This window comes from Aptenodytes patagonicus, chromosome 8 (genome assembly GCF_965638725.1).
Source record: "Aptenodytes patagonicus chromosome 8, bAptPat1.pri.cur, whole genome shotgun sequence".
NCBI lineage: Eukaryota > Metazoa > Chordata > Aves > Sphenisciformes > Spheniscidae > Aptenodytes > Aptenodytes patagonicus.
The window spans coordinates 19,907,235-19,930,046 of NC_134956.1; the positions used below are offsets into that span (position 1 = coordinate 19,907,235).

Consider the following 22,812-nt stretch of genomic DNA (forward strand, 5'->3'; position numbering starts at 1 on the left):
CTTATCTGAAGCCTTTCCTGGCATAGATCTGTCTTCCTGACAGGCCTACAGCAGCATATCTGCACTAGCGTGGATAATTATTTTAGTCTACATTGCACTATAAACAAATGCTATAGCAAACATGTCAAAGTAGAGTCATTACTACAGGCATTTGGATTATCAGAGTAGGACACACAAAATACACATAACAACCAAAAATTTAGTTTCTTTAGCAGCAAAGGTGATGTCACTATTTCGTGAAATGCAAGTCTACATGAGATGGGTAAATCATGCAAAGCAAAGCAACAGCAGAAAAAAAAAATTAAAGCAAGTAAAAGCTCTTACTGTGCAACAAGCTCGCCAAAGTTTTCATCAGGGCAGTATTTTCGAGGACGGCCTCGTTGAATATGACGGCCACGTTTAAACTCTTCATCATCAACAGTCCAAAAGGACCCAAACTCATCCTCTACTCTGATAAAGCACTTATGCAGTGAGAGGTTGGTGCGAATGGCACCCTGGGACAAGAGCAGCAGCAAAGGAGATGAAGTGGAAACAAAGGGACACGGGATCGGGGACAGAACAGACATCAAATACAGGGAAAAGGAAAAAGAAAATAAAATGCAATAAGCATAAGCAAATGGTTTGTGAGGGTTAATATGCATTGCCACCTAAAAGCTACTAGCATGTGATGCAACAAACACCAAGCAAGCAGGGTCAGGGTACTGGTGGGCATACAAACAGTAGTGATGAGATGTTTGTCTTGGTTTCCCTTAACTGAAACAATGCGAAACCACCTGTGGTTGGTCTAACACCAGCTAGCAGCCAAAAGCCTCTACGTTAAACTGTAAGCATGATCCAAGCTAGGCTAAGAAGTTCAAACATGGTGGACATACCCACTGATCTTTTGTGGCCTTCGTTTTTGGAACTCTAGTTCATCCACTGTCCATACTGCCCCTTTAACGTTTTCTACTCGCACAAAACACTTGTGAAGACTAAGATTATGACGCACTGCATTCTGCAGCAAGTATAAAAGAGAAAACATTCAAAAACTTTCTATGAGAAAATGCTCATCATTGTCCAAGAACAGCAGCACAGTCAGCTTGACAGTCCTCATTTTGCAATGTTAAGCCCCTTCCCCTCCCCGCACCCGCTTGCTTTCCCCGGCTCTTTACATCTTATTTTTGCAAAGACAAAATAAATATAAAAGCTTAAACCCAAGATTAGAAATTCAAGTTATTCTTATCAATTATCCCCAGTGTGAATGAGAACAGCCATCATTTTAAGCATGCATGTTGTATAATACAGCACATTTCATACAGAACACAAGAGGAACATTGCTTAAACATTTTCAGAACAAATATATACGCTCTGCAAAGAGAAACTTGTCCTCTCCTGGAAAAGAAAGCAGTTAGAAAGAACAGAAAGGATTTCACGTAACTACGGACGGCTCAATTTAGCAGAGGCACGCCGGAGCTGGTGTTGCTGCAGTTTCCCGCAGCTGGGCTAATGCGAATCAGGTGCTGAACCTCCTTCCACACCCACGGCATGGACCGGGGGCTCGGCAGCACCCCACCGGCCGGCACGGCACTGACTCCTGCCTCCACGGCTTGCTCTTATATGGAAGTTGGCTCCTATTTCTGGCAGACTACTGTACTGACTGATCTGAGCCTCTGCCAAGTGAAAACATGAGGAGGGCTCTCCGAAACAAAGTGATAATATCCCCACAGCTCATCACCCAGAGGGACCCGCGCTCATGGCATCCAGTGCTCGGATGTCCTCTCTGCAGCTCGGTGCCGGGGAAGGATGAGCCCGGCCAACCCCTCCGACGTGCTCGGACCTTTGCTGAAGCCGGACATAATGAGACACCTCGCTATATCACGGCAAGCTGTGGCTTTTCTGTTTCTGCTCCCTCTGAAACGGTGCCAAGCGCCTTGTTATTCCTCAAATGGAGTGCCATGCTCCTTCCCCGTTTTAGGAGTTTTCTGAGCAAATACCCTACTACAAAGCCACTCGAATTTGTACATGGAGCTTGTCCCTAGCGCTGCTGAAAGGGGCTTGGTAAACAGGGAAAACAGAAGAAGCCATTTGCTGAAAATATGCAGGCGAACAAACTCCATCCATCATCACTGGCACCATTGATTTAGTCAATCTGGTTGACTCGTTAGCAGGCACAATGCCAGCCAAACACATGGCCTGGGTCTAGGCAACCAAGAGACTACAATTTTTATTCCTTCCGTCGTCGTCTTCTTTTTTTCTTTTTTTTTTTTTTTTTTAATGAACATCGGGTCTGGATGGTGAAAGGGAGCTCTAATCATGAATGTCTAAATCACTGTGCAAACAAAGGGTACGCACAGTGCATTTGTCATGTAAATTAAGAGGCAGTGGTGTGTGTGTGCCTGGGAGGGGAGGGCTAAGAGTCTTTTGCTACTTTTCCATTTCTCTGCAGTCGCTAGCACAGTCCCCACACCCCTGTCCCCAGTACAGGGGAAGAGTCAGGGCTTGAAATGCCTTTTCTCAGCAGATGCTCGAGTGCAAACGCGTTTCCTCTGGCTGTAGGTGCCCAATCCCGGCTCTGTGGCAGGGTCCGGGCGCTCTGGCTTTTCCACACTGATCTGCTTGTGAACCGGTGGAAAAATAAACCTTCAATACGCTTTTCTTCTCAGCCAGGCAGAAATCTAGCAGAAAGTCAACCTGTCCATCAGGGCTGCTTCTTTCTGCCCTTACTTTCTTCTGTTCTTATTTTTTAATGATTTTTTTTTTGGTTCCCTCCCACCTCCCCCAGATTTCACTAGTTTTGAAATTTTTGGCAAAATCCCTGATTTTGAGGTGGAGGAAAAACATGCAAATGCCCAACACCTTACTGGCTAAAATCAGCGAGCTCAGCAACTGCTGGTGGGTGCCGCACTAGTGCAACCTGACACAGGGCTGCCGGCCCACATCTGGGTAACTCAGCCAGTTTCCTGTGAAAATGGGAACACTGTCAAGTCTGGAGCAAAATGTAAGAATAATAACGCTATTTCCCCCCGTGAAAGCTGATCTTGTAGTTCAGACAGCAGTTGATCAAATGCACACAGCAAAGTTCAGCGAAGTGAGTCCTCAGAGTTTGTAAATAGTCTCTAAATACACGGCTGAGCAGAAATATTTGTGTTGTTCTTTAAATAAATTTAATGCCAGAGAAATACTTTACAGACTGTTCTTGCTCTCTTGAAGTCAATGTGCAATTGATGGTTAAGGCTGCTGGATCGGGCTCTTGCTGAATACATTGAGACAGACAAGTTGAGTATTTGCAAGACGTCCATGAAGTGTTGCCCTCGCTTTCTATTTTCCACGTGATGACTTATTTAAGGAATTCATGGCAGAAAAAAATTGTTTTGTTTCCCCTGCCTCTGGATACTTGCTATCTAACAGTTTTATTTGAACAATACCCCAGCGTTTTGGAGCCACACCTGCAGCCTGTGCCTCATGGCTGCAACTCAGTGCCAGCAAATTACTCCAAAAAATAAAAGCAAACAGACATTGCCTCTGACCTGTCAAAACCAGTTCACAGTGCTCCCCCAGCAATCAGCTTAACAGAAAAATTAGGAGCTATTATTGTAAGATTACATATTTACCTTGTTAAAAATATTTGTATGCAAGCCACTTTTGCAGAAAAATTACCCTGAACATGCTTGAATGTAGTAAATGAAAGGGTTTGTTATTTTAATAACTGCTCAGGCTCTGCTGTACTGCATTTTGGGAGAGAGGTTCATTTTTTAAAGGTCTTTATTCCTGCACTCTTCTGTGTTTTTGAAAGAGGGCTCAGGGAAGCTTGCCCATACCAAACCCTGACCCTAAACTTGGGGAACACTGACCCAAATGCCCCCTAAGCATTAGCTGAAGGTGAGTGCAAATCAGCACGTATATATTCAAATTATTCTGATTCTGCAATTAGCCCCTTGTGCTTATTCTGCACCCTGTGGGCTTCCCGTCATGCCAATCCAGAGCTGCATTTTCATCCCCGCTGTTCCTGAAGGCTGGCATAAATCTGAGCAGTCTTCAGCACAAAAACCTCCATTACTTCAAGCGGTTGCCAATTTTGCTAGGGCTGGTGGAACTTGGGGTGAAGCTTCTCTTCCCAGGTAGGTGAAGCAGGACCTGGACACCTGCACAAGGTCAAGGTATCCAGGAGGGGTCTCTAAATGGTACCTGCCTCCCCGGGACACACCTTGCCCTTCTGCAAGCCCGAGGGTCTGCAACTCGGCCTCTCTCCTCCTCCTCTGCAGAAGCACACTGTAAGTGCAGGAGGCTTCTGGGACTGGATTTTACATGATGCACAAAGCCAATTCCTAAAACTAGCCTCGCAGGAGATACGGCCAGGCCTGCCTGCTGCCTTCTTCCACTCCCCCCTCCACCTCCCTTCCCTTTGCTGCTGGAATTAAATAGGATTTTTACTTTAGCACCCACACCTGCAGCTGCTGAAAAGTCCTACTGGAACCACTCCAGCAGCAAAAGACAGGCAGGTCTAAAAAGGATCTTAAATCAGGGAAAGTTAATTTCCTTTCTGGATAGTAAGGAAGCTGCAAAGTGAAACACTGCTCATGTTTTCCAACTGCAGTGAAGAATCAAAGCAGCAATCACAAGACTTTTCCTGAACCTAAGAGCTTCTAGACCAAGGTTAAAAATGTACAAAATTGCGTTGGGATCTGAATTAAAGGCAAAACATGCTACTAAAAACCAAGCTAACTTCCAAGGACCATTTTTAGCTTCACCCTCTGAAGGAATTAATCCTAAATGCAGGCTGAGACAGGAAAATCAGAAAGAGCTGATGAAACAGCATGTATGGGACATATTCATCCTGCCTGGTCATTTGAGGTTGGTTGAGAGCAACCGAGTTGTCTAGATTAAGAGCGGCTCAAAGTACCAGGGGTGCAATTTTTACAGCGATACAAGATCCTATTATTTGATTCATTCATTTGTAATTGCGCTAGCTTCAGAAGCCAGTGTGGCTATTATAATGGTATATATAAGGGGTGTCCCCCAAAACATAAAATAAGATTAACTCCCCAGACCTCTTATCTAACAATATCTAAGATGGTTATGGTAGGAAATTGAAGTGCCAAATATCAAGTTTATTTTTCTTAAACACAATTGTTATTGTGGGGCTTGCTTCTTGTATATTATGTTCAATAAGCTTCTGCTGTGTGATTTAAAAAAAAAAAAAAAAGGAAGTTTATAACAGATCTGTATATGTAGTTTAGAGTCGATTGATTGAGGAAAGAAATCCACTTATCTACAGACACTAAGAAAAAAAGTGGCTGTTGTGATTACAGTCTGCATAACTAAAAAGACAAACAGTGTATCTTCTACTCACACAATAACTTTACCTCGTTCTTTTTTTTTTTCCCCCTAATACGTTCCAGCTGAAGGGCTTGAGTTTCAGTGCTAGCAGCAACCACACAGAGGAACTCGTGGCATAAACACCGAACATAAAAGCCAATAATGGGGATTCAATTAGTGGTTTCCAAAGGCAGAAGAATTTTTCTGCCAAATATCAAATTGTTCCTGCAGATAAGGCACCCAGTGTGTGACAAAACTGCCGATCTAAATTCTCATGTCCACATGTCGTTGCAATTTGTTATGTCATCAGCAATGTCTATTCTGTACATGTCAGATATCAAAGGCAAGAGGCATAGGCGGGCTAAGGCTTACCTTCCACGTCGCCGCGTTGCGTCTGAAGTATGCAAACATTCGCGTGAACCAGTTGTAGATTTCATTTAGTGTTAGCTGTTTTTCTGGAGATTCGAGGATGGCCTTGTGAAGCAAAGCAATTGCAAGATCACTTATGAGCACACCAGTACAAAATACACTCACAGTTTTATTTTACCAAATACAAAAAGGAAAGAAAGGAAGAAAGAAAAGAAGCAAGCAAGCAGAGATTTGGAGCAAAAAATCCAAAGGAGGGTTTTCACAATATGAACTAAGATTAATGGCTGTATTTAACAGTTCAATGGCAAAATTCAAAATGGAATTATCTAATTGTTTTGAGTTTTTATTTCTGTTTCCTTACAGAAATATTAATTTATTAGTCATTCATAAAGCAGAATCAAAGAGAAATGCAAAACATTTCACTAGCTGATTAAAGCTCAGTAATTATTTAGAGCTCAGATTAATTCTAGGGATCAGAGATTACTGTAGCTTGTGATAATTGACTTGCCATCTTTAAACAGGCTCATTTTCACTGTTGTGTGAAATGAATTTCCTAATAATCACATCGTATTGTAATACTTAATCAAAAGCAATTATGTTATATATTGCAGTTCTAAAAACCCTTATAGTAAAGGTTTGAGCTTTTGAGCACGCTTACATACCAAAGGTTTGAAAATCTATTTAATCCAGAGTGTGCACATATAGGGAGATATTCTTTTTCTAATCCAAATGCGTGTGTTTGGCTCAGCTTACCTGTCTAATTAAAGATGCATACGTGAATGGTGGTCTAACTTCTGCGTTCTTATAAAATTCTTGGTTCTGGGCAATATCTGCTAAATAAGAGCAGTTGTTCTGTTATCATCACAGCCTGCCACTGCCAGGCTGCAGGCAACAGCAAGCCGCCCCACCAAAGGGGCTGTGCCACCAGAACCCCTTTACCTGAAGAAATGGGGACGTTGTATTTATCCGAGTACCGCCTCCGGATGGGTCCGACGTTGTGCATGCTCGTGGTAGTGATGACCGACGGTCCCTGCGTGACGGGAGTGATGGGCGCAGTCGGGGTGGTGGGAGTATGAGGTAAGCTCTGCGGAGACGCCTCGGATGCAGTCTTGGAAAGCGTGACGCTCGATACCAGATTCAGCTGCGGAGGGAAGGATGAGGATTTCGTTACAAACGGCATTTCTGGCTAACTAAGGGCTGCAGAGAAAATTCTCGGTAACGGAGTCTTCCTCAGTTCGAAGCAGACAACACAGCCCGAGCGCCTGCTTCAGCACAAAGTGCTGTTGTAACATCTCCATTAGGAGCCAGTAAAGGGAAATAAATGTATACATTTCCAAATAGATTTTAAAAAAAGAGTAACGTAGCCTGCTGCCAGAACTACAAATTGTGGATTTTTATCTAAACCTTAAAATAAGATCTCACACAGTACATAATCAGTTCAGTATTTGATGTTATTTCCATTGTTTCACAATCTCAACCCCACGCATCTCTTATTTCCATGCTATCATTATGCATGGCTTCTAATCAGTCTTCTTGGATATTTCATTGAAGGCATCAGGCTTAAAATAAAAGGCAAGACTTTCCTAGGGACATACTAGGGAGAAATACAAACTCTCTCTTCAGCATTTGGGCTTTTTTGTTTTCTTCCCCTCAGTTCATCCATTTTAAAAGCAAAGCCCAGAGTAGGTTAACACTGGAATGATTTAATTAATCACACTGGATGAAATACCGCAAGCATTCAGCCCAGCAGAAGTGGCGCCACTCTTTTTTCCTCCTAGGACGGAAGGCATCAGCGTTACCTGCACGAAGCCCAGCCCCGGACAAACGGCAGCTTGCCACAGCAGGCTGTAAAACACAGCGGCCTCTAGGATTGTGTATCAAACCCAGCCCCAAGTCAAGTGTTTTTGATACGCAACCCTATTTATATAACCAGCATCCACATTCCTTCCCGACCCTTTCGTTTTGCCCTACGACGTCCTTTGAAAGACGATGCTCTGTCTCAATAGGTCACTCCTGCTGAAGTATTTTAAACAAACAATCCGATCTCTTAACTGCAACATCAGAAAAGACGACTGAGAAAAGGGCTCTCTGACTACTTCCACATTTCCTTCCCTTAGGCGGTTTTGTGAATAATATTGGTGAAATCCTGACCCCATTGAAGTCGGTAGCAAAATTCCTACTGAATTTAACAGGGCCAGAATTTTACAACTTTTGTTCGTGATTAAAATTCCTTTTTGCTGGACATTAAACCTTTTCAGACGAAGGCGAGGCGCACTACTCAGCTATGCCCCCAAACACCTCATGCTTATCCGTAAGGTGCTGTATTAATTTTCCTCATATGAAAGTATCCAGATACGAAAACTCCTATTAGCATCCCTCACGTGAGCTAACAGCCACAAATAACGTTCCTTTACAAAAATAACAGGATTTATCCAAAAGAAAGGTAGTGGAAAATAAAGGGCTCTAGTATTACAGAAAGGATACCAACAGAAAAAGCCCATCGCCCGCAGAAAGGGTACAGCTGAGCGATGGATAAATTGCGATTGCTTTTCCTTCCCGACGGTGAGACGGAGCAAGCCGAGGGAAGTCCCGGCCACAAACGCCCGGCGCTGTACGGCTGCGACGGTGCACCAGCAGCTCAAGCACTGCTCCAAGGAAAGGAGGTGGTGAGCAGCAGACCTGCAAACACCCACCTTTCTGTGCAGGTGCTCACAAATGATGCTTCGCCTTCCAGCGGGAAATGTTTAACACTTTGTGGCGAGGCCGGAGAGCGCGAACCCCGCGAGGGATCGCAAAAGGCGGTGAAATATGGGTATTGATTTCCCAGAGACTCCCGCACCGGCGTGAGCCGCTAAATGCAACCTGGAGGTGAGCATGCCTGTTCAAACCCCCACGGCGCCGGGAACTGCTGCCACGTGCCGCCACCGAGAGCCCGGTCCGTTTGTTGACTGGCGTGATTTAAGGACGCTGATTAGGGACACATATATAGTAATGTCTCCCTGTTACCCATCTATCCATCTATTACATATGATAAAAGGACCAGTGGCGATAATAGTACAACTGACAGGTCCCACCATGAAATTAAATCTACTGTATTTTATCTCAGTTTCTAAATGGACATTTTAACAGTCCAATAACTGCGAGCAAATCTGCATCAATTTTAAGTGCCCGTCTCTAGCGCAGGCTCGGCAGCCGGGCCCTCCTGTTGGAAAGATCACTGCTCGTGCTTCATCATTACGGCTCCAACTACTCCATTTCAAAAGAGTCCCCTTCCCTTTTTAGTGTGCAAAAATTTAACATTTAATCTGTTTCTACTAGGAAACTGCGAGGAAGGATCCACAAAGGTCAGTGTTCCCTGCTTAAAGAATTTGAATCCAGTTAAATTTCTTTAGGCTTTTCAGCGTAGGTAGCAACTAGGAATAAACACAGAAGAGGACGAGCAAAGGGGGGGGCTTTAACAGGCTTGACAAATGACACTGTGATTCACACCCACTGCTGGGCTGCCACTAATAAGCTACAGAGGAAGCAGCCAATCTCAGCTAATTACCAGATAAAATTGTATTGTAAGGACTCTAATTAGGAGATGCTTATGGAGGTGATCTAATGATTAAACGCTGCATCCGAGTGACCCCACCATCAATGTGCAGTGGTGCAAGATGTCACCGGAATATTTTGTAGAAACAGTAATTTTATTTCAAGGAGGGGAGGCAGTAATATTTGTAATAATGGCTATGAGGTAAACTAATTAAAAGACAGTTCCTAAAGGAAGACTGTGGCTTTGAGCAGCTGTGGCCGTTCCAAAACAAAGTGCCAAATCTCAACAGAGGAGCTGCAGTCAAGTGGAAAATTTCTGCCTGACCTCTGCTCTCGCTATTAATTTGCAGGAAAACTAATGACACATATACATATTCCCACAAAATTGTTCTAATTGCTAATTTGCCAAAGGAGCCCAGTTTCCAAATTAAACATGACTGCAGTCTGTGAGGAAAGAGAGAACAAAAAGCTGGAACGCAGCGAGTGTGCTGCGTTTCACCTCCGACGACCATTTGCGAGCCTGAACCAACAAGTTAATGAAACACGACCTTGTCGATCGCTAGCGAAGTTTTTCCTTTTTCCGTGTTTTATTTGATGACACTCTCCTCTTCCAGCCGGGGTCCGATCCCTGCCAGTGCTGTTACCAAAACACAAGCTAGGGTAAGGGAGGAGAGGGCTGCGCTCCCTCCGCAGACCCTCGCTGCTGCTTTCTTTGTTGCATCTATAGTGCGAAGGCTGAAAAATCGGTTGTGAATTAGAGAAGAATAACAAATTATGAATGGTGTTGGTTTTGTTGCCATCTTGAAATATTAATCTGAATGGTAAACTATTAAATCTTAATATTGGCGTCAATTAGAAACGCGAAAGCGCCCGTGGATGATTGTGCAGGGCAAAGATCAGGGAGGGACCGGGCTGGGAGGGTTTCTTTTCCTGATGGAAACTCAACACGGTTTCTCCCTGTTTGCATTTTCTATTTAAAAACAAGTTACTATGATTAGAAAAGTTGTTCGCGCTGGTGTTTTGTACACAGCCTGTTTCCCACATACTGTAATTTTTGGATGAGGTATCGTTGCTGTCAGAGGGGAGGGAGCCTAAGTCACAGAGTTAGCACTTTAACGAGCAGGAACTCTTGCACTGCAATAAGGCACAACACGGGGCACTCTCCAAGTACGCCGGAGAGTACAGCCCTTGCACCAAAGAGTTAAATGTTTTTGTCATGTTTGTACTGGGGATGGGGGGAGGGAGGATTTCCTCCAGCCTTAAAAAAAACCAAACACAACAAAAACCCCCAAAAACAAGAAGGGGAAAAAAAACCCAACAGAAAAACCACCAAACCCCACAAGTTTTAGGTCCTAAAATTCTGCAAATTCAATCACTGAACCTTGTTGGGTGCTTTGTTCAGTTTTGTTTTTTGAGAACACTTCCTCATACTGTTTTAACTTAATCATAAATACCATAATTGTTTCAGCGTTCGATATCCTGCTTAGGATTTTATTATTAACCTTCCCTTTCAAGAAATAGTCATGTCTTCCTATTAAAGGTGAAGACTGAGTCATTTTCTTTTTTTTCTTTAGATATAAACAAAGCAGAGAGGTAACCCTCTCCTTCACCCCATAAAATAGATTTCCAGTAAGTGGCTCTCCCACTAGGGCTAAGTCTGATTTCTTTTTGTGTAAACATTTTACATGACAATAGTGGCTGCACATAAAAAAGCCCCTGAAATTCTTTTAAAAGAAAAAAAAGAAAAAAAATATATATGTGTTTCTAAGTGTCACGGTGGGGCCATACCCACTGCTGCAGGGCAGTGACTCCTCTGCGATGGATGCTGCCGCTCTGGTCCCAGCTGGGGCTGAGGATTTAGCTGCACCGAGTTCCTGGGACTGAAACACTCTGGAGCAGAGACTCCTTTTCCTGACACCAAGGGTGAGAGAGAAAGCTAACGCTGGGCCTAAAACTTTGGTAAATGCTGTGTCTTCCTCTCTCGTTTCAGCCTGGACACATTAGTGTATTAGATGCAGAGCCTGGCAGGCAGCAATCACTTAGCAGGTGTTGTTATTGGCAGGAATACTAAGGAAACCGAAGCTGAGGAGTGAGACTTAATGAAAACCAGTATATAAAAACAGCTTTTGTTGTGCTTGAGAATCTCTCTTTATTGCTGCGTATCGTTATTTTTTTCAAACTATAAAGTACGGCTACAGCAGCTAAAATGCTCAGTCATTGCCTCAACAGTTAAAAGACTTTTTTTTTTTTTTAATGCTTTGTTATTACAGTTGCTAAAAACAGTATTTCAAAACAATCATAACTGCTATGGTTAGGGTAAAAAACACATTAAAGAAGGGATATCTAACAGTGCATTTTATTTAAAGTGCCAAAAGTTTCTTTAAAAGTTTTCTGTCTATTTTTAAAAGAGGGCCATAGCACCTAGTATGCAGAATTACTTGTTGGTTGATGCTTTTTCCTTTTCCTTCCCTTCCTATGAACTTCGCCCTAAGTTAATTCCCCAAAAGAAAGCACGTTTCCATTTCAACCTATTATGCTGATCACTAACACCAATGAAAATACTATGTAGGGGAAGGTATCTTAATAGCAAATCCAGAATGAAAATTCTTGAGAAATTGTTGTTCTGGCTTTTGTGTTGTGAGGTTTTTTTACCTTGAAAAAAATTCACCTTACAAGAATGTGTCACAGCATATTCCTTCACAGACAGCTTTGTTCTCACTTTATTCAGGCCTTCAGTCTCACCAAAACACGACATGTAGCAGTAACAGGAACAACCTCGCGTGCTCCTGAGTGTTAAGTCGTGAGATACTTCTGTTTTCTTTTAAAGCGTTGCACCATTGGGCATTTTAATCATAAAGTTGGACATTTCTAAAGAAGGCATTTAGCACCGCCCCAGCACGTGACGTGGTCTCCTTCCCCAGCCCCCTCCTGCCTGCCCAGCAGCTCCTCAGGAGCAAGGGAAGAGCTGCCCTTTGCAGTACACCAGACATCAACGGCAACTTCCCCGCGTACGTACCCATCCGCCAACGATTTAGGCCATCCACCACTACACTACAGAAGAACATGTTTAAATCTCATCGGCTTTAATAGGACTAAAGAGCTTTATTGAACAGATGTCTTGGTGGACTGGTGTAGTGAAACATACGGGCCACTCCACCGCCCTTCCCAAGGTCAAAATTACTGCAAGGAGCTAAAGCCACCAGAAGGTGGGGATGTGATGGATGGACGTGGCTAGACTGGACAAGCAACCCTTCCCCGAAGCTGGGCGAGTTTTGAATCGATGCACAACCACCAAGGCTGTGGTCCAACCGGTCCAAAACCACCTGCCCAAGCTGCTGCCTGAAGCCCAAAAGGGAAAGACGGTACCAACGGTCAGCGTGGATTACAAATGGCACGTGGTTAACACAGATGCTCAGTCACCGATTTTACCTGCCAGTAACAAAATAGTTTAAAAACAAGCATTAAGATCCTTTAAGCAGAATAAAAACATTCCCCAGTCATGAAAAGGCTGTAATTTTAAATCCCAATTCACTGCCATGTTTGGATTCGCAGCCGCTCTTTCCTTTAAAATCACCGATGTACCGTAATATATTAATTCTAACACACACCTTGCATTAGTTATGTTGGCAAAAAAAATTTAATTACTGGATGTAAAGAATACTTTGCACTGCAATAATGGTCATCAGATCTTTTTACCAAAGTCCTATCCCACTGAGTTAAAAGGACTAGGGTCTAGCACAGTCTATGCAGCGCCTGTGTATTTTTTTCACTAGGAAAGCACAATTTATGCAAAACACTATACTTCTACATTTTATAATTAATTTTCAAATGCTTCACCTATACATATTTTAATAATTTCTGATTTATCAGATGGTATCTATAATAAATTTTTCTATATTTCAATAAATGAAAAGAAGGCAGTTTCAATCCAACAACAGAGTGCCACACAATATAGGCCTGTCAGGCACCAATTTTTACTTCTAACATGTAAGTTAAAGGATAAGGAATTTATAATGCTGCCTGTGAACGAAACCACTTTTCATACACAAATGTGATCTTTTTTTTTCCAAAGGGTAATACAACAGTACATTTACATAAACTAATCCAAACAATCTATGTATTTGACAATGGCAAACCTCACACAGACTGCCTATTGTTGGTTTACATCTTGGAGTTCTTTATGTTGGCTTGTAACACTGCTCTAGCTGTCAAAGGTTTGACTTGGACTCTAAATAAATGGTTATAGAAGTGCTGTGCAGCGATATTGGACTTCTTTGCAAAAGAAAACCTGCTGTGTATGAATTCAAAAGCTATTAATTTTTCAGTCAAAAATATTCATGCCTATTTCTTTTAATAAAGAAACACTGTGCTGAGCAACTGAGAGATAATGTTGACTAGTGGTACAGAATTTTCAATAGAGCAGTTAAAAATAAATTTAGTAGGAGGTCCCCAACAAAGCTATAATTTTCCAGAATGTAAAACATTTTTAATACTAATCAAGACAGCCCTTTTCCCCCTGCGTTCACTCCCCCCCCCCTCCTCCCCCCCCCCCCCCCCCCCCGCTGCTTTTCCCTGTTTATTAGCTGTTAACACTAATCTTCATGGCGACACCGCCTGGTATCTCCGTAGCCTACAACACCCGCAAAAGCTTCCTGCCCTCCACAGCTGAGCATCGATCACGAGCTGCCTTGCCAAACGCTGCTCGCCTTCTTACGATTTCCTCCCTTCAGTTTTTAATCCTTCCTCCTGAGGGGCACCGCTGTTATGAAAGGCCTCAAGGCAGAGTGCTTTGAGACTCCCAGATTATTCCGCTGTTTTAATTTTTAATCCAGTAAGAGCTATAGAAACCAAACCTCCTCCCCATTCTGTTGGGTCTACATACTTTGCCAACAATGCGCTGAAGCATTTGCATTCAGGCTGAGATGGATGCGAGGAACCAGAAGAATGCTATTCTACTCTAGAGGGCTGGTATCCACCGGATCAAGCCATTTTCAGCATCTCAACAGCTTAAATGGAAGGGTTTATACCTACCACTCAACTCTCTCCAAGAAGGCATCGAAATTTCCCGTTGACTTTGACATCTGCTCCAGTGTTGCCGAATAGCCTGCAATTTTCTGTCTACTAGCCTCCCTACGCACTTCTGCAGCCATTTATTTCCAACTACATGGAAACTGAGAAATCCTCTTCTAGTAAAAATGGGTGCGCGAAGTGTTTAATGATTTTATGTTCTCTATCTCTGTAATGTGTTCTGTTTCAGACATTAATTTTGTCTACCAACTGCATCTTGGCAGGCTACCATATTTGCTGGGTTAATAGTCTGACTCCTTTTTATTTCTATCACCATAAATCACACATATATGGGTGTGTGTTTGCTTTATTTATAGAAAAAAAAAAATCAGTCAAAACAGATAAACCAATACTTTGTCATTATGCTGCATCATTGCATATTGATTAAAATTGCTAGTACTAACTATAGATTGTCAACGCTCAATTAATTTTCACACAATGACTCAAAGCAAAATCAAATAAAGCCAGTGTACCTTTAAATCTTACAAATCTTAAAATCAGGAAGCAAAGCACTCTCTCCATTTTGAATAATCATTGGAAGCTCTGAGGAACATTTTCAGCGTTAAGAGGTTGGGAGAAAACAACAGCTGAAGAAGAGTCATTTTGGTCAGGGAATGAGATGGTGGATTTGCCCGGCTTTGGGGGTACCCAGGAGTTGACTTGGGCTGCAAAGCCACTTGCTTCCCCCGCACCCCCTTTTTTAAAGGGCAATCTGGGGCAGAGAAGGTTTCCCTTCTCAGTTTCAACAGTCTAAAACCTGATACCGGGTAACCGCAATTATCATCAAAACGTGCTGCTAGAGTCTCTTCTACTGTAAATGTCTGTCAGACAGGGAGAAAGCAAAATAAATACACTAATTTAATTACATCTCCTTCCTAACACTTCCTAAGATTTCATGCGAGTCGGACTGATGCAAAGCGACTTACAGGCTAGTACGCGAGGCCAGAAAAAGGCCCAATGCATCAGCTTTAGAACAAAACTTCTTTCAAACCCCCTGAAGAGAGGGGGACGACGAAACCCGGGTGCCCGTGGCGGTGCCTCCTGCAAAGCAGCGCTTTGCATCTCCTCACCGCGACCGGCTCCACAGCAGGCCACGCTTCGCGTCACGCGCTCCGGTGGGGAACAGGAAAGAGAAGTTTGTTGTGAGGTTTTGTTTGCTTTCGGCACAGTTCGGTACTTACGGGCTGAGGGGTGGCTTTTGGTTCAGTCGACTTCACATGCAGGTGTGTCATCATGGCTTGCAGGCGCTCTTTATCTTTTGCAAGCTGAAAGGGGGGAAAAAAATATCCTCTGTTACTCGTACGAATAAAACCCGGCCTCTGCTTATTCCTAATTAAACAGCTGGCACCGAGGCATGAGACAGAAGAGTTTTAGTGCTGAGTAGTTTGGAAATTGTATACGGTCTATTTGTGAGGTAAAGCTAACGCGTGGTGCTGGGTGTCACTATTTCCCAAAGCAAAATGCATTAGCCCTCGAGTGAGAAGAGCTAGACCTGCCGGCACCAAGAGCTTCATTCTAGCCCTGACAGCTAAAAGACAACAGTGAATCATGTCTATTAACCAGCCCCACTCCAGCTCAGGAGGCGCAGCAGAAAGCAAGCGAGGCAGCGGCTCCGAGACGTGTTTGCCTCCCTTCAGACCAGAAAACAAGCGGCACAAATGGACCGTGGCTTTTACGTCACGTACAGGCTTTGCAGCATGCGCAGTGCAGAGAGAGCGGTGGTTAAACCACACGAGGCACCTCCGTGGGGCACGGCGGGCGGCCTTGGCTCTAGAAAACGCCCTGCTTTTCCTTGAGAAGGTGGCACAGCCCCTCGGCAGGTCACCCTGGGCAGCCAAGGCTGGGAACCCGAGCGGGGGCACCCTGAGCAGCAGTGCGAGTTGCCAGCATCCCTTTGGCATACGCCTGAGGGCAGCAGGGTGGGAGAGGCTAACGTTGTCGGGAACCACCCCAGAGCCCTCATCTCAGGGCACACAACGCCACAGGCCCGATGCTTTCGCCCTTTCTCATCGGTCACATCATGCCCAAGAGTTGGGGCAAAGCTCCTGCTCTGGACGTCTCTTGCGTTTTTTGGTTGAGATCTGCACCAGGCCACAGCTGGTGTGTCGGGATCACACCGCACGCGTCCTTGGCCAGGATGGCTTCCCAATGCATTTCAATGCACTGGACAGACACTAAATCTCATTATTTTTGGAGACAAGAAATTTTTTGTATGTGCAAATAGGACTTTTTCTAGCTGCTCTTCAAAAAAAATACAGTGGAAAGATATTAAGAAATAATACTAATGAAAAAGGGGTGTTATTAACCTACATGCCCAACATAAAGGCTCCTGTTTCCAGCAGGACTTGGATCAGGTTCTTACAAATGACAATTTTTGCAGAGCTGAGTTTTTGCTTTAGACAAGCCAGATTCCTGGTGCCAAGAGGAGAACTGTGCTCGCATTCCAGCAAAACTTTAAACAACCTGCCCACCTTATCACCGTCATCTGTTTGTAGCAGTAAAGCTGGGCTAAGTGTATATAAAAGGAGACTTGGTCATAAATCCCCATTCATAACCTTACGGTCAAGGTTGTCTTGCTCTTCGCAAGGCGAGGGGTTTCTGACCATGCCAGAAAGGAGTCATGATGGGATAAAACTTGGCACATGGCTTTCCAAGACAGGAATTAAATAAGGGAAAAAATGGCGTCATCACTGTGTGCTCTGGAAGTGCAAAGGCAAAAATCGCTGGGCTTTTCAAACAGCTGCTCTTTTCTTGGTCAAAAATCTCAATGGCAAGAGAGAAAACCTGACACCTACAGCAGATCTCCTACAATCTCATCACCAGATCTGCGCTGGACTTCACAGAAGAGCCGAAGGGCAGCGACAGGCTCTTATCGTAGCACTGCAGCAGAAACTTCTCCCTCTGAGAGTCCTCTGAGGACCTCTTCAGAGAAAGGAGAGGTCTCACCCCTCAGCCACCGTGCTTCACACAAAACAAATTAAAACCGAGAAATAATTGTACTCTCAGTGCAGCTCTGTTGTGCGATCTCTCATTTGTAGCAGTCGCTGGGCGCACGGGCTGCTTGGCGGGGGTCATCTGTGCGTTAAATTTTGGTCTGCAGGCTACTGCAGAAGAACAACATCTTCTAGCCAAAATAAATAAAAGGCAGGCACCTGAAAGCTTCCTGCCTGCACCAGCGCGGCGGCAGGAGGGAAAGGCACCCGGGCAGCGCGGGGCACACCCTGCAGCGCTTCCTCCGGGCCCCCTCGGCGAAACAGAGCAGTGCACCTCCCTCCGAACGGCCGGGGTCCTTGTTTGTAGTGTTTTCACTCATCATCTTAGCAATGCTTTTAACGCCGTTTCTGGTGGATGGAGGTTATTAAAGATCCTCTCGACATTTCAGGCAGACACACGCTAGCATTTTGTCATAGTCTAGGAATTCAAACACTCACCCAGTTAGGCAGGAGTTTAAATTATGAAAAATAGAGGTCTCTCAGTTTCAAAGCACTGAAGAGAAGTAAAAAAATCTGAAGAATTTCTTTAAACTGTTTTTCCCTTAGGTCAGGAAGCAGTAGTGGTATAAAACTAGAATGTCACTAGTAGCCCCTCCGGTCAGTGGGGTCATACAAAAGAAGCCATGAGGGCTTGCTCGGCCACTGATGGGAGCAAATTCTCACTGGTGGCACCCACTGGAGTGCAGACGGTCCAGAAATGGGGATTATTAGTAGACATGCAGGAAAATGCTCTTGATCTACTGATAGTGCTCTTGGGCAAGGACTGTTCTGCCATGTACGAAAGGATCTGCTCTGTACAGGGGGTCTGAGGACTATAATACAGTCCCATCTGAAGCCTCATTCTTTTTTCTTAAATCCATTTGGAAAGCTCTGCATGGTGGGAGTTTTCAGATGGCCACCCAGTTCTTCATGGTAAGCCTGATTTTGTGAGGTTTCCCCTCACCTCTGTGGGGTACAACCATGATGTAGGTGCCTAACTGTGGTTCAACAGAAAACACATCCAGAGCAAGGTACATGCTTTGCAAACTTGGACACCAAGACACATGCCTTGCCCCGGAGAGGTTAAAACCTAAAACTACACAGGTAGGAAAGGCAGGAGAGGGAAGGCACAGAAAGCGCAGGCCAGAAGGGGCTCAAGGCGAGGGGGCAGCACGGGAGTCTGGCGACCAAGGAGCAAGAGAGAAGGCATTAGGCACAGATGATGAAGAAATTGCACAGGAGGAAAAACAGACTGAAAATAATGGCAAGGAGCAGGCATGTGAAAATGGAAACCCAGCGAGGGCATTCAACAGGAGCAACATGGCCACACCAACAGGAAGGGGAGATCACTTCAGCAGTAGGATTTTGGACAGACCAAGGACAAAGGAGAAGGAAGCCAGTCATGGGCAATGCAAGAGACAACCAAGATGTGCCTCTTCCCTTCCATTACGTGCCTAGTTAGGCTGTGCACTAGAAAGGTTTAGGATCCACTTTTCAAGAGTGTCAATGGATGCTTTAGGAAAACAGGCGCAAGCAGTGTTTTCACTACACTGAAAATGGCCAGCAGTCTTCATTTTCTCCTGTTAGGAGATACTTTTTTAAACTTCTCACAGCCTTGTTGCTGTCCTCAAATGTTTTTCCACTCAAAGATGGTGCTGCAAAATGGATGTCCTATTCCAGCTGAGAACTAGCTCAGGATAGGGATATGTTCCTTGTGTTTGTGTTTTACCCAGCAGCCCAATTCTCACTATTTATAATGGCAACAAATGATCATGTCAAGATGGTTTAAACAAAGTGAAATATGAGAAGATCTCTACCTTGTCTGTGATATTTTAAGTATGTTTGTGATGGAAATGCTGAGACCAAAGCTTCGAGATACTTCTGCAAAGGGGCATTTGCAATCAAACACAAAAAAGATCTGACCTGTTTTTTTCAAAAAGTTAATTTAAAAATTACTTTCTTTAGAAGACATAACACTTATCTCTGTCTACAACACTGATAAAACTATTGTGCGAAAAGTAAATAAGAGCATTAAAAAAAAAAAAAAAAAGACAACTTGCATTTGGGTCCATCACACTCAAAACCTGAAGTGCATCCCTCAGGTGGAATGAATTTGTTAAACTCTACCCCTGTCTCGATGGGGCTGTACATGCATGAAATGGTGCGGTATTTAGATCTTGCCATAGTGCCGGACCCTGAACAGCATGTGATACTTCATAGCTCCACTGGAAGGCAAAGCTTCTCGTCAGCGCTGAGCACCGTGGGTCAAGTGGGAAAGGCTATGGGTCCCTCTTCTATCTAGCTCACAAAACTCAATCAACCAACCACAGGGCTTGTTGTCACCACTCTGTTGGTAACTGCTCCATTGCAGGAGTATCAGGTCAATGGTCTTAGTCCAACTGCTCTTGCTACAACACATTGGGCGCTGCAGACCACGTCATGGAAAACCCTGCTATTGGGCCAGGCTTTTGGTTTATTTTCTGTGCAAAAACAGGTCACAGCCAGACAAACTAGGTGCTGGAGGACAAATCCTTGTACATATTTAGGCATTTTTTTTTTTTTTAAAGTATCTGAGGACTGATACACAGGATGAAAAGAAAGGGAGAAGAGGGGAGTTACAGGTACATTTCAGAAGCAGGACCACCCTCCTCCTCCATCTATCCTTGCTGGCCGATGCACAGATGGTCTCAATCTGTTATCAACATCCCTGTCTAAATTAAGCCTCCAGTTCATCCTATCTGCTGTGCTAGTAGGATTGTTAAAAAGAAATCCAGAACTTTTTGGCCCTCACACCACTTTGAAATTACGTTCTTGTCTTGGGGACCTTAAGCTGCCTTCCCATGCAATGACTGCAAGCTAAGAGGTATTCCCCAGCACTGAACGGGTGTGAAGCTGTAACTTGGAGTCACCTATAACAATTAGTAGAATGCACCGCTGATAAATCTTTCAAAAAATATTGTCAAGGGCTTATGGAGAGGTGGTAACCAAGTATCATCTCTGTCCTGTCCAACTGTTAACATAGGGCATCCTCCTGTAGTTCCAGGCACAGCCATTCCCAGCGACTGCAGGAGAGAAGGATTAATGCTTTTCAAGCTGACTGTAACCGAAGAATCTAGATTTACCCTCAGCCTGAATATTACTGCATCTTGGTAAAAGATTATCTCATATCTCAGTTTACCAGGAAGACTGCAGATTATTTTTTTTTCCCTAATTCCTGAGAAACTTGTTAAAATAACAGATCATTTCTCATAACATTTTCTGCGAGACTCTGATATTTTATGACTGGTAGTTTGATTTTTATAAAACTTGTATTAAAATAGTTTATATTGCTTCAGCTAATAGTGAAAGAGTGTCATGACCACTGAGTTCCTGAAAGTAAAATTTAGGGAATATCTATGAAAGAAAAAGGGTAATTTGTAAGATAAGAAGATAAAAGGCATTTTTTTAAATGCTTATCTTGAAAAGTAACAACAAGAAGTTTAAGTGTGTTTTTGCTGATTTTTCTCTCCAACTATTTGAAGCTATAAATGACTTAACTCAGTAAAATTCCAAATGTAATTATCTTCTGTACTTAGCCCAAGGCTTTCCATATATCTCTACACTGCTGTCTTGCATACAAAATAGGTTTTTCAATAGCTGGTAACTATATAATGTACAACATTGTTTTAATTTCCCCTTCTTTGCTAACCTCTTGCCTACACGCAGACACACTGTCAAAGCCGCCCAGCCAGAGCAGCGAGGTGCAGGGACACAGAAAGGACTCAAAAGCATTTGGAAAGGCAGTTACACAAACAGGTCAAATCTTTGCATCGCATTCAATATATTCCAGTTTACCCCCTTTTGGCACTTTTAAAAAAAATTGTTTGCTACAAATGGCAAAAAATAATAGTAGTAATAATAATAATAATAATACATGGAGAGTATTAGTATATGAGAGACCACCAAACAAGCCAGGTCATGCAGCGTTTTGAAATAAACATCAACCATTTCCCCCGTTTATCAACAACTCTAAATGAAGGGGACCGTATTCTGCTCGCCCCCCTCCACCCACCCCCCCCACCCCCCCCCCGGGTGAGTATAAAAAGCATTAGATACATACTGATGGATTTCCAATCAGTCAGCCTGTTTAAGTTTCCTATTTCTTTTCAAGTTACGGTTTAGAAAAGAGGAAATGAAGCTGCAGTTTCTTTTGACGGTTTTTAAAACTACTACAAGAAGGTTTTGAAAGCTGGTTTTCAATCATAGGGGGAAAAGCAGAACTCATTTTTTATTGCTGTCGAGAATTGGATTTGATTAATACTGAGGTAATATTAAAATAAATTTTATTTTACCTGTAGCTCTAACTGCTGTACAACCTGCATTTGTACTCTACATTGGGCTGTACTTCTATCATCCAGCGCATGCTCACTGTTGAGATGTCTGTAACAATACACAGAAAATCATTAAGTGAAATGGATAAACAAAAAGGAAAAAGTAGTTACCAGGATGAATAAGCAATTGGAATGTTATCCAGCAGGTCTTCATCAATATCTAAGATTTTTAAGATCATTTGTATATTTTTTTTTTTTCCTCTGTCCTGCTTTGGCTTGTGTATCTTCCCATCGCTCATTATATCTTAAGCACATTTTTTCAGAAGGCGGCTCATTTGTATATAAGAGAAATTTTGCAGAACAGTTGTTTTTCCTCCATTAGGTAAATGAAAGTGAGATCAAGAAATTATAGTAAAATAATTTCATATATAATTTCATATTACTTGACTATAAGATGCTGGATATTTCTCAATGGACACATGCAATACATGAATAATTAAATCCCATAGAACCCTCATGTTTACGTGATTAAAAATAAAAAAAAAAAAACATGATTGTGTAAAGAACAAAAAACCACATAAAGTTTGGTGTATAAGTATGTGCAAAATATGTACCAATGAAAGAGAGAAAAATACGGACAGTTACTGTAAAACAAATCATCTTCATCCAAAAGAAACAAAAAGTCATCCAGAACACTAGAACAGCTGGAATTCAAGGTTTATTGTAGTATGTGTTCTGAAAAACTTCCCCCATGCAAATGTTAAAATAAATTAAAAAAAGAAAGCCTTTAAAATAAAACTGCTCTAAGGCTCAGGCTAAAGCTATGTTTTGGGGCTAGCACCTTCACAGAAGGGGGGGGGGGAATCCCCAAATATTGTTCTCCAATCTACACTTTTTTTTACCTTTAAATTGCCTTGATTTCAAGATCTTTAGCATACGATGGGCTATATTTAACTCCACCGACTTCTATGATTTACAACACAGAACAATTTGGCCTACTTATCCTCCCGTGCTGGTTAACCACTGATCTTAAATGTATAATATTTAGTATTCTGTGGAGTAACTTTCTCACCTGCTAACAAGAAATTTTTTGGTTTTTTTTAACCATGGCGAACAGAGAAGCTCTGATTGTGACCGCTGTAATAAATCAGGTGCCCACCGCTGACACAGCTTCCCCCCTCCCCACGCTGAAACTCACGTAAGCCCCCTCAGAAACATGCCATGAGCCAACTGCCCGCCGCCTTATTTTACGCCAGCATATTTTT

At 43.1% G+C, this 22,812-nt stretch overlaps 1 protein-coding gene across 9 annotated transcripts in view; it reads right to left on the reverse strand.

Annotated features, from left to right (window-relative positions):
- Positions 1–22,812, reverse strand: part of FOXP1 (forkhead box P1) — a 394,018-nt gene that overhangs the window by 15,905 nt on the left and 355,301 nt on the right. For 7 of the 9 annotated variants that reach the window (XM_076346645.1, XM_076346648.1, XM_076346643.1 and 4 more), the window contains 6 exons: positions 21,569–21,656; positions 15,447–15,530; positions 6,604–6,805; positions 6,418–6,497; positions 5,668–5,769; positions 873–994 (listed from right to left, as the gene is read on the reverse strand). In XM_076346645.1, coding sequence (XP_076202760.1) covers positions 873–994; positions 5,668–5,769; positions 6,418–6,497; positions 6,604–6,805; positions 15,447–15,530; positions 21,569–21,656 — 678 coding nt within the window. The remainder of the gene's footprint in view (positions 1–872; positions 995–5,667; positions 5,770–6,417; positions 6,498–6,603; positions 6,806–15,446; positions 15,531–21,568; positions 21,657–22,812) is intronic. The other 2 variants (XM_076346652.1, XM_076346647.1) reach the window with 1 other exon arrangement.